The sequence below is a fragment of the Panthera leo genome, chromosome E1, assembly GCF_018350215.1.
Source record: "Panthera leo isolate Ple1 chromosome E1, P.leo_Ple1_pat1.1, whole genome shotgun sequence".
In the NCBI taxonomy this organism is placed as follows: domain Eukaryota; kingdom Metazoa; phylum Chordata; class Mammalia; order Carnivora; family Felidae; genus Panthera; species Panthera leo.
The window spans coordinates 14,828,568-14,840,697 of NC_056692.1; the positions used below are offsets into that span (position 1 = coordinate 14,828,568).

Consider the following 12,130-nt stretch of genomic DNA (forward strand, 5'->3'; position numbering starts at 1 on the left):
AAGGGGATTCCAAACAGTTAAAAGGTGCAAATTTAAAAGATATGTAAATTCACAAGTCAAGAGAGTGCAAAACGTAAGATGTGAGAAACCACCAGATAAACTATTAACAGAGAACAGTGTATCATTCTGATTAAAACAGGCATATGAAGTATCTTTAAAAGGCTATCTTTAATCATTTTTTCAATCACATACTTTACTGTAGGAATTGGAACTATCCTTTGCAAGAAGCAACTAGCATGAATGACATTTTGAAAACTCCCTTTAGTCCCAGGTTAAATTTCTAAACACTACTCAGAAGCCTGATACATATAATCGGCACGTGTCCTCACACAGTAGTAGCTTACCCATCCCTGAGCTCCCATTCTGTTGCTGGGGCTTGCTGGCTGGCGGGTTGGCTGCTGAGGCCGGAGAAGGAACTACCTGCTGCTGCCCGTGTCCTGGGAACCCAAAAAAAGACAACTTTAGTGCAAATAATCCAGCTTTAAAGATTTAAACTTAAGCAGAAGAAATACTCCAAGAAAGTGTAATTTTTTTATTTCGTTAAAGACTCTCATGGGTCAGAATTCATGCTGTTGCATTCAACTGCATGCAGTCAATTTGCTAGGGGTTCACTTTTGTTTTCATTATATGAAAGGTTGGCTCCATTCACCTTTCACCTGTTTATAATTGATAGCTTTCAGTTTTAATGAGGTTCTCCCCTAAGGCCTTGCCCATTTCTCCTGCCTGAACCTGAAGTCAAGTCACTGGGCTGAATCGGTGACATTACCACTATTTCCATAGCAACAAATCGATGTCATCAACAGAACTGTGTTCACGGCAGGATCTATCAGAAGCAAAAGCTGGGAGGTAAGAAAAACCTAAAAGCAGTTCAATTGTCTCTGAAGTGCTCCTGCTTCAAAGGAAAAGGAGACATTCAGAAAGGATTCTACCCTTTCCCTCCCAAACAAAGCCACCTTATTTTGAAACCGACAGTTGGTGGAAAATGAGAGTTGAAAGAGGCTTAGGTACCGTGAAGTGCTAGTGAACTGTCACAGCAGGGAGAGATGAGATGGGGTTCAGAAGCAGGTGTGTCAAGGAAACAGGAAGATTAAAAGGAAAGGAGGGGAAACGAACATGTCTCTCAAGCAGAAAATAAGAAATACCATACCACGAGAGTATTTATTTGCCCTTCACCCTTTCTACAAGTGCTTTAGGAGTTGAAAAATGTTAAAACTGCAAAATATACCTAATGTAAAAAAAATAATAGATTTATGGAATTTGATTTTGCCTTTGTGGTGGGCACTAATTTAGGCTGTTCACACAAATACAGCTCAAAAAGATTTCCTAGAAAGTCCTACAAACAAACATGGTAAGCACTGCTGAAAAGGCTCCCCACCCACCACCTTGTCTCTGCCTTCTCCAATCACTAGGCTTATTCCTGCTGGGCTTCCCAAGTCTGTACCTCGAATGGGCCTATTACACCCTGACTTCATTTCCTTCTGCCAATATTCTCTTAACTAGTACAACAAAACGAAGAGCTAACCATGCCATTCAAGTAAAATAAATTTAGCATAAAATTAAAAAGGTTAAAACAGAATTTCTTATTCTTTAGTTCTTCCTACGGAGGGAAACATTGAGACCTTGCTTATTTCTTTTCTTTAATCCCAATTACCTATTTCACTCATTCCCCCCTCCACCTCCTCTCTGGTCACCATCAATTTGTTCTCTGTGGTTGATTCTATTTCTTGGTCTCTTTTTTTTCTTTAATTTTTCTTTCTTAAATTCTACACATGAATGATGTAATATGGTGTTTGTCTTTCTCCTACTCACTTAGTTCACTTAGCATTATACTCTCTAGCTCACTCCATGTCGTTGCGAATGACAAGATTTCAATCTTTCTATAGCTGAATAACATTCCATCGCAATATGTGCATACACACACACACACACACACACACACACACACACACCCCACATCTTCTTTATCCATTTATCTATCAATGGACACTTGGACTGCTTCCATAACTTGGCTACTGTAAATAATACGGCAATAAACACAGGGATGCTTGTATCCTTCTGAATGAGTGTTTTTGTATTTCTTTGGATAATACCTAGTAGTGCTATTACGGGATCCCAAGGTAGTTCTATTTTTAACTTCTTGAGGGAACCGCCATAAGGTTTTCCACAGTAGCTGCCCAGTTTGCATTCCCACCAACAGTGCAAGAGGGTTCCTTTTACTCCTCATCCTTGCCAACACTTGTTTCTTGCGTTGTTGGTTTTAGCCATTCTGACACGGTATGAGGTGATATCTCATTGTAGTTTTGATTTGCATTTCCCTGACGATGAGTGATGTTGAGCATCTTTTCATGTGTTGGCCATCTGTACGTCTCTTTTGGAGAAATGTCTGTTTATATCTTCTGCCTGTTTTTTGGCTGTTGAGTTGTACATATCAGTTCTTTATATAGTTTGGATACTATGCCTTTCTTGGGTATATCATTTGCAAATATCTTCTCTCATTCCCTAGATTGTTTTTTAGTTTTCTTGACTATTTCCTTCAGTATGCCCAAGCTTTTTATTTATAAACTGTAGTCCTAACAGTTTATTTTGTTTTTATTTCCCTTGTCTCAGGAGACACATTTAGAAAAATGTTGCTATGGCCAATGTCAAAGAAATTCCTGCTTATGCTCTCTTCAGGTCTCACAACAGGTCTTTAATCCATTTTGAGTTTATTTTCGTGTGTGGTGTAAGAAAGTGGTCCAGTTTTCCCAACACCATTTGTTGGAGAGACTGTCTTTTTCCCATTGTATAGTCTTTCCTCCTTTGTTGAAGATTAATTGATCACATACTTATGAGTTTATTTGTGGGTTTTCTTTTCTGTTCCACTGATCTGTGTGTCCATCTTTGTACCAGTACTATACTGTTTTGATTACTACAATTTGTAGTATAACTTGAAGTCTGAAATCATGATACCTCCAGTTTTTTCTTTCAAGACTGCTTTAGTTATTCAGAGTCTTTTGTAAACATTCCACACAGATTTGAGGATTATTTGTTCTAGTTTTATGAAAATTGCTACTGGTATTTCGACAAGGATTGCATTAAATCTGTAGATTGCTTTGGGTGGTATAGACATTTTAACAATATTTGTTCTCCTAATCCGTGAACATGGAATGCCTTTCCATTTCTCTGTGTCATCTTCAATTTCTTTCATCAGAGTTTTATAGTTTTCAGGATCCGGGTCTTTCACCTCTTTCATTCAGTCTATCCTAGGTATTTTATTATTTTTGGTGCAATTGTAAATGGGGTTGTTTTCTTAATTTCTCTTTCCACGGCTTCATTATTAGTGTATACAGATTTCTGTACAATGGTTTTGTATCCTGTGACTTCACCAAATTCATGTATCAATGCTAGTAGTTTTTGGTGGAGTCTTTAGGAAAGTTTTATTTCTTCCTTACCAATTTGGATGCCTTTTATTTCTTTTTGTTCTGAGAGACCTTACTTACATAGAAAAAAAGAGCCTAGATTTTTTTTTTTTTTTTTAAGTAGACTTCACACAGGGCTTGAACTCATGACCTTGAGATCAAGACCTGAGCTGAGATCAAGAGCTGGATGCTTAACTGACTGAGCCACCCAGGTTCCCCAAGAGACTAGATTATTGATAATGAGTTTTTGTGATACTTTTTAGTTTTTCCATCATCTCTGAATTTACCAAGTGTCATATGAAATTGCATGGGAAAACTGCCCTTCTTTGACAGTGTATCTAGTGATGGAACACTTTGAAATTTTAAAGTAAACTGTTTCTTAAATCGGTAGGGAAAAATAACTGGAAAAAATAAAACTATACTTATTGGGGCTAAGTAACTGGAAAAAATAAAACTATACTTATGTGCTTCAAGAAATATATTCAAAAGAATCAAACGATTTAAATATTTAAAGATGGAGCCATAAAAATATACAAACTCCACTCCACCTAGTTCCACTGTTTCAAACACATCTCAAGTCCCTTCTTCAGTATCATGCCTGCTTCTTCAAGTATCTTGCTGAATAGGACACGGTCATGGGATCATGCTGATCTCTTAACACTTAATTTCTATCACAACATAACTAACCTTTATGAGGTAACTAGAGTGATCAAATTACAGCAACAGAAAACACAACAGTGTTTACTAGGGACTGGCACAAGTAGGGAATGGGGGATTATGGTCTAATGGTTAGAGTTTCAGCTTGAGATGATGACTGAAAAAGTTCTGTAGGGGTGCCTGGCTAGTCAGTCCTGTCAGTGGAGCATGTGACTCTTGATCTCAGGGTTGTGAGATGGGGCCCCATGCTGGGTGTAGAGATTACTTAAAATAAAATGTTAAAAAAAAAAAGTTCTGGAGATGGATGGTGGCGATACTTGCACAGCTATGAATGCACTGAATGCCACCAAACTGCACTTAAAAGATGTAAATTTTTTTCTGAGTATTTTACCATAATTTTCAATAATATAACTTGCCTATTTACCTATTCTAGGTTGAATTTTTTTTAGATATTTTAACATATGAGTTAAAGCATTATTTTTTTTTTCATGCTAGGGATTTTTAAAAATGTTAATTCATTTTCGGGGTGGCTGGGTGGCTCAGTCAGTTGAGCATCCGACTTCGGCTCAGGTCATGATCTCATAGTTTGTGAGTTTGAGCCCCATGTAGGGCTCTGTGGCGACAGCTCGGAGTTTGGAGCCTCTGTGTGTGTGTGTGTGTGCATGTGTGTGTGTGTGTGCGTGTGTGTGTGTGTGTGTGTGTGTCTGCCCCTCCCCCACTAGTGCCCTGTCTCTCAAAAATAAATGTAAAAAAACCTTTTTTTTTAAATGTTTATTTTTGAGAGAGAGCAGGCGCATGAATGGGGGAGGGGCAAAGAGACAGAAGAGGACAGAGGATCTGAAGTGGGCTCTGGGCTGACAGCAGGGAGTCCAATGTTTTCCCCTCTTATTTCAACTATTTGGAAATATTTTATATTTGGGTAAGTTGTCTAGCTATATACTTTGCATTTCTCTATTTTTTTCTTATCCTTACTGGAAATGGGGGTGAACAACTTAAATACCAAACTGGTATTTGAAAGGAGAGTGTATAAGGCATATGGTAAAAAGTGGGGTTGGGAGAGAGAAGATTTGATAGATTATTAGCACCTGCAAATGAAATACATATATTTTTTAATTATCTAAATTTAGACTGGCAGACATTTAAACGTGGATGACTAGGATTTTTATGTGTGTTCAGCGGGAGCTTCTGAACAAAGGCCAGCTGAGTCCCTCCCAGTACTCTGGTAGCTGTTTCTCCAGCAGCCATTACTCTAGTTTAGTTGGTTTACTGTAACCAACAGTATTTTGTGGGTTTTTTTTAAGTTTGTTTATTTTGAGAGAGACAGCATGAGCAGGGAAGGGGCAGAGGTGGGGGCGGGGGAGAGAGAGAATTCCAAGCAGGCTCCACGCTGCCAGCTGTGGAGCCTGACACGGGGCTTGAACCCATAAACCACCAGATCATGACCAGAGCCAAAACCAAGAGCCGGACGCTTAACCAACTGAGCCACCCAGGCACCCATATTTTGTGTAATTTTGTTTGCTTATTAAAAATCCCCAACACCAAAGGACGCCTGCCTGGGTGGCTCATTTGGTTAAGCGGCCGACTTCAGCTCGGGTCATGATCTCACAGTTCGTGGGTTTGAGCCCCGCACTGGGCTCTGTGCTGACAGCTCAGAGCCTGAAGCCTGCTTCGGATTCTGTGTCTCCCTCTCTCCCTGCCCTTCCCTCGCTCATACTCTGTTTCTCCCTCTCTCAAAAAATAAATAAACACTTAAGAAAAAGTGTAATAAATGTCTTGTGTGTGTTTACAAGTACTAAATCTGACGCCACACAGAACTACAGTATACACGAAGCTACAGCAGTTATGCTAGCACATCAAAGTGTTTTTTTTTTTCTTTTTATTTAAGTTTACTTATTTTGAGAGAGCAGGAGAGAGTGCAAGCGGGGAAGGGGCAGAGAGAGAGCCAGAATCCCAAGCGGGCTCCGAGCTATCAGCACAGAACCTGATGTGAGGCTCAAACTCAGATCATGACCTGAACCAAGAGCAAGAGTCAGATGCTTAACTGACTGGGCCACCCAGGTGCCCCAAATGCTTTTTTTCTTTTTAAGTTTATTTATTTGAGAGACAGTGGGAAAGAGAGCGCATGTGCACAAGCTTGGGAAGGGCAAAGCAAGGCAAGCATGTGCACAAGCTTGGGAAGAGGGAGGAAAAGAGAGAATCCCAAGCAGGCTCCGCTCTGTCAGCACAGAGCTCAATCCCCTGAACCGTGAGATCATGACCTGAACTGAAATCAAAAGTTGGACACATAAGTGACAGAGCCACCCAGGCACCCCACTTTTTCTTTTTTTCAAGTAAGCTCTAGGCCTTGAGCTTGGGCTTGAACTCAGGACCCCAAGATCAAGTCGCGTGGTCCACCAACTGAGCCAGCCAGGTGACCCCAAAGCATATTTCTTTTAATAAAAAATTGACAGAATGTACTTTTTACATTTTAAGGGAGATTAGTAAGGAAGCAGATACAAAACAATTCCATGGGAGCTAAAAAGGATGGCTGATTTGAACTTGATGAGGTTGAGAACCAGAGGAGAGTATAAAGGGTGGGAAGCAAGGGATTTGTCAGGATTCAAAACGACAAGGTGATCAATCCCAAAGGCAAACTGCAGATCCCAGATAAAATCCAATGGGCGATCTAATTGTTATAATTTCTTATCAGTATATAATTTACTGGTACAGTCAATTACAATCATTGGATTCTCAGACTCAATAAAGCACAGTGTATTTAACAAGACACCAATTAGGCTATATTAATAATAGCTACAATCTTTGAGTGCTTACTATATGCACCAGGTACACGGTTAATCTTCAGGACTATGACAAAGGCACTATTACTATCTTCATTTAACAGATGAAAAAACTGGGTTAAAGAGAGCAAGTAACTTGCCCAAAGTCACACAGAGCTAGGAGGAGGCACAATCCAGTCCTGATCCACGTTTGTCTGACCAGATCCACCCACTTCACCACCATCCAGTTAATTTTTAATTGTAAGCAACCTATTCTGGCAGCCAAAACTCTAGTTATATAGAACATAACTAATAACCGAAACATCTAAGTCACTAATCTTGTTAGGGCAATCTTAAACTCCTGCATTGGCCCACACTTGCAAATCTGGCACATGAGACAAGAGACAGTCCTGAAACCAAATGGATGACAAGAGTCCTGGTGCATTCTAAATTGCAACAATCGCCCTTCAATTTAATGCGCTGCAACACAGCTGCTGACCACAAAACCCGAAATTAGTCCACGGCTAAATGAAAATCTTTCTAAAAACTGAAATTATACCCCCAAACAGCAATACAGAGAATCAACTGCTAATCTTCTGTTTTGTGCCACCTGCAAATGAAACCATCCCACTAAGATGAATTAAGGTCCTAATTCTTAGACTCTTTTGCTCTGTGCTAGCTTTAACCACTGTCTCTGAACCAGGGGGAAATAGGACATTAAAAGACTCTACCGGGGCGCCTGGGTGGTTCAGTCCGGTTAAGCATCTGACTTCAGCTCAGGTCATGATTTCACAGTTCGTGAGTTCAAGCCCCGCATCGGGCTTTGTGCTGACAGCTCAGAGCCTGGAACCTGTATTCTGTGTCTCCCTCTTTCTCTAGCCCTCTCCCTGCTCGCACTCTGTCTCTCTCTCTCTCAACAAAACATAAAAAAAAAAAAAAGAAAGAAAAAGAAAGAAATACTCTAGCTTCTCAAGTTACTTGCACTTACACCTATCATTTTTATTATCATTATAATGGTACATTTGGCTGACTTAGTTGGTGGAGCATGCTACTCTTTTTTAATAACTTTAAAAAAATGTTTATTTTTGAAAGAGCGTGAGGAAGAAGGGGCAGAGAGAGAGAGTGAGACACAGAATTCAAAGCAGGCTTCAGGCTCTGAGATGTCAGCACAGAGCCGAACATGAGGCTCGAACCCACGAACTGTGAGATCATGACCTGAGCCAAAGTCAGATGCTTAACCAACTGAGCCACCCAGGTGCCCCATGGAGCATGCTACTCTTAATCTCAGGGTCATGAGTTCAAGCCCCACATTGGGTACAGAGATTATTTAAAAAACTTTCTTTTTAAATATATATCAGGAGCACCTGGTTGGCTCAGTCATTTGAGCATCCAACTCTTGATTTTGGCTTAGGTCATGATCTCCCATCCAAGTACTAACCAGGCCCGACCCTGCTTAGCTTCCGAGATCAGACGAGATCGGGCGCGTTCAGGGTGGTATGGCCGTAGACGGCTTAGGTCATGATCTCACAGATGATGGGATCAAGCCCCACACTGGGCTCCACTCAGCACGGAGCCTGCTTGGGATTCTCTCCCCCTCTCTGTGTCTCTCCCCCACTCATGCTTGTGCTCTCTCTCAAGTAAATAAACATTAAAAAAAATTTAAAAAATATATAGTGGTAAATGAGCCACCAGCTGAGAAAAATTAGCTAACAACCACAGAATATACAGAGTAACAAAAACTCAATTTCTACTAGCAAGTACCTCTTAACAACCAGAAAAAGAAAAAAAAGTCGACCCATTAGTTAAAAATTCCTGTTGGCCTAATACGATCGGAATAAGGCTGAAAAAAGTTCCAACTTCTACCTTTCAATAATAAATAATGCTAGTAACTATGTATCATATAAGAAACTTAAGTCTAAGTAAAATAATGTTATAAACACTGTAGGTACACAGTAGTAATATACATAGTGACAAAAATATATAGTGATAGATATGGGAGTTTAAAATCATCCAATCCAATATTATATGAAACATGAATTACGTTTGAAGTTTTATTTCTCATGTTTGGAAAATTCTGTTAAGTATCTGTACTTAATGTGGTACTAGTTCCAAACAATTTCAATGCACATTTTGTAATTCCTCTGCCTATTTCCCAGTTGGGTTTAGTCAATTAATTTCACAGCTCACCTGATATGTCACAGGTTCTGGGTTAAGTGCTTGGAGGATACAAATCTAACTTTACTTCTCTCCTCACTAGTAACAGTTTCCTTGCCTTCACAATAGACAATTAGAAACCATTTGTGTGAAATACACCACAATGCAATAGCCACTGTAACAAAGCTATTTCCACCATGGCCCAAGTAACAAAGTGTTATTGATCTGGTTACAATGAAATTCAATAGCAAATAATCCTGGACAGCAAAATCTTCCCTCATCCCTCTGCACTTTAACAGGCCCTGAAGAAAGAGAAGAGCGAGTGGAATGGACTATTGAGACAAAGGAGTTTTTCCGCTAGTTCTATAGTCCTGACCCCAAGCGATAATTACCTTTCAACCCTTTCAACTCCAGCTTTATCTCAAATAGTTTTCCCCTGAAACACAAAATGTCCACAGCAACCACTCAATTAAATACAACATAAAAAACATTAGAAATCTGGACAAAGGTGATAAAGTTGGGCACAATGATCTCTCCCTCAACCCTTCTGCATCCAAAGATTTCATAGAGATGCTAAACACTGTTTTGTCCTGAAAGCTTGAGAAGATAACCAATGTGCTCATTTTAACAGAACTTTACTACTGCAAAACAAATGTGATGTTCCAACTTAAGATTTTAGGACTTTACCTACATAAGCTTCAGCTTTCCTTCTCCAATTTATTTATTTATTTTTTAAGTTTACTTATTCATTTTTAGAGAGAGAGAGAGGCAGAGAGAGAGGGACAGACAGAATCCCAGGCAGGCTCCATGCTGCCAGCACCGAGCCCAATGTGGAGCTTGAACTCACAAACCCAAAGCAGAAACCAAGAGTCAGACGCTTAACCGACTTAACCCAGGTGCCCCCTTCTCCAATCTAAAGTACCAAATTACTATGTTTTGTATAGGTAAACATTAAAATCTAGAAGGGTCCATTTTTGGAAGAAGCACAATTAACCAAATTTTCCCACTTCTAAAAATCATACAGAGCATAAAGGAGAATGAATACATACTCTACACACAAACACCCCACATAGAGACTACATCTTTAGTGAGTTGAAGGAGCAGAGAAAACCCATCAATTCCAAATTACATGAAAAGTGAAGCTCAAAACACCATAAATCAAGAAACCAATTGTAAGACAGAAGTGGCAATCATGATTTAAATATAGAAAATGTAATTGTGTAGATACTAGAATAAAACATGGGGGCACGTGGGTGGCTTAGTTAAGTGTCAGACTTCGGGCTCAGGTGATGATCTCACAGTTAGTGAGTTCAAGCCCCATATCCTGCTCCTGTGCGGACAGCTCGGAGCCTGGAGCCTGCTTCAGATTCTCTCTCCCTCTCTTTCTGCTCCTCCCCTGCTTGCGTTCAGTCTCTCTCGCTCTCAAAAATAAACATTAAAAAAAAAATCTTTTTTTAAGTAACATTTGAACATATTCAATGGCCATAGTAAAAGGCAGAAGGTTGGTGGTGGCCCCTGGGTGGCTCAGTGGGTTAAGCGTTCAACTTCAGCTCAGGTCCTGATCTCAGTTTGTGGGTTAGAGCCCCGCGTTGGGCTCTGTGCTGACAGCTGAGCCTGCTTAGCATTTTCTCTCCCTCTCTCTCTCTCTCTGTCCCGCTGCCGACCTCTCTCTCTCAAAGTAAATATATGTAAAAAAAAAAAAAAAAAAAGGTGAATACTTTAATAACTTTGGAGTAAGGAAGGCCTTCCTCGTTTTTTTTTTTTTTGATGAAAAAAAAAATTGTTTTTAGGTAGGCTCCATACCCAATCTGGGGCCTGAACTCACAACCCCAAGATCAAGAGTTGCATGCTCTACCAGCTGAGCCAGCTAGGAACCCCTAAAGACCTTTCTAATGATGGTTCAAACTTCCAAAGTCATTTAAAAAAGACTGGAAAATTTAACCTCATAAAAACAGCAACAAAAAAATTGCTTGTGGCAAAAAGCCACCATAACCAAGTAAAGAAGGCTTTTTATAACTGATATCAGAGACAAAGGACTAATCTCCCTACTCTTTAAAGAACTGTTAAAAATGGAGAAGAAAAAGACGAACAACCTAAAAGAAGAATGGAGGATACACAGTTCACAGAGAATCAAAAGCCCTCAAATATTTAAAAGGATGCTCATCTTGCTGAGAATACAAATTAAACACTACACTGAGATGTCAGCTTTCGAAAATCTATGAGACTGGTGAAAATTCAAAAGATTGATAACGCACTCTGTTGGTACAGCTGAGAAGAAACTAGTACTTTCATGCACTGCTGGTGGGAATGCAGAATGTTACCATGCTACAGAGGGGAATCCTACCATATCTACCTACCACTGATGCATTTATCCACTGATCCAGGCAATCTTACTTCTGGCAACCAAACCACCTCTGTCAATACACCCACGTATGTACAAAGTTACTCGCTGCAGTACTGTTTTCATTGCTACAGCATGCAAACAAGCCATGATGTAACAAGGCTGGTTACACTATGGAACAGCTACACAACAGAACACTCTTTAATTGTTTTGTTTTGTTTTTTAAATAAGGAAGATCTCTAAGTGTATATACATGGAAATATCTCTAAGCTAAAAAAAAAATTTTAAGGCAGGATCAAAAAAGGGAAGGGGCACCTGAGTGGCTCAGTTGGTTAAGCATCCGACTTTGGCTCAGGTCATGATCCCACAGTTCATAGGTTCAAGCCCTGTGTCAGGCTCTGCACTGACAGCTCAGAGCCTAGAGCCTGCTTCAGATTCTGTGCTTCTCTCTCTCTCTCTGCCCCTCCCCTCCTTGTGCTCTCTCTCTCCCTCTCTCTCAAAAATAAATAAACATTAAAAAAATGTTTTTAATCATAGAAAATTTTTAAAAAGGTAAGATAATATACACAATATCCTACCTTTTGTGTAAGCAAACTGGAGCACAGAATAAAAATAGATAATATTTTTATTTGGTATATATTTGCATAAAGAAACACCCAAAAGATAAAAAGAAACTACTAAAATTGGTTACCTATACAGGTCAGCAGTGGATACAAACATGACATTAGCCAGCGGCAGGGGTAGCAGTAAGATTTCCCTAAATATATAATTTTGTACTTTTCACTTTGGAAACATGTAATTATCTATTCAAAAGTTGCAAGGAA

At 39.6% G+C, this 12,130-nt stretch overlaps 1 protein-coding gene across 3 annotated transcripts in view; it reads right to left on the reverse strand.

The window, feature by feature from the left end:
• The window catches only part of RPA1 (replication protein A1), a 74,558-nt gene that overhangs the window by 22,536 nt on the left and 39,892 nt on the right, over nt 1-12,130 (reverse strand). For all 3 annotated transcript variants that reach the window (XM_042915523.1, XM_042915524.1, XM_042915525.1), the window contains one exon: nt 345-437. In XM_042915523.1, the coding sequence (XP_042771457.1) occupies nt 345-437 (93 nt within the window). The remainder of the gene's footprint in view (nt 1-344; nt 438-12,130) is intronic.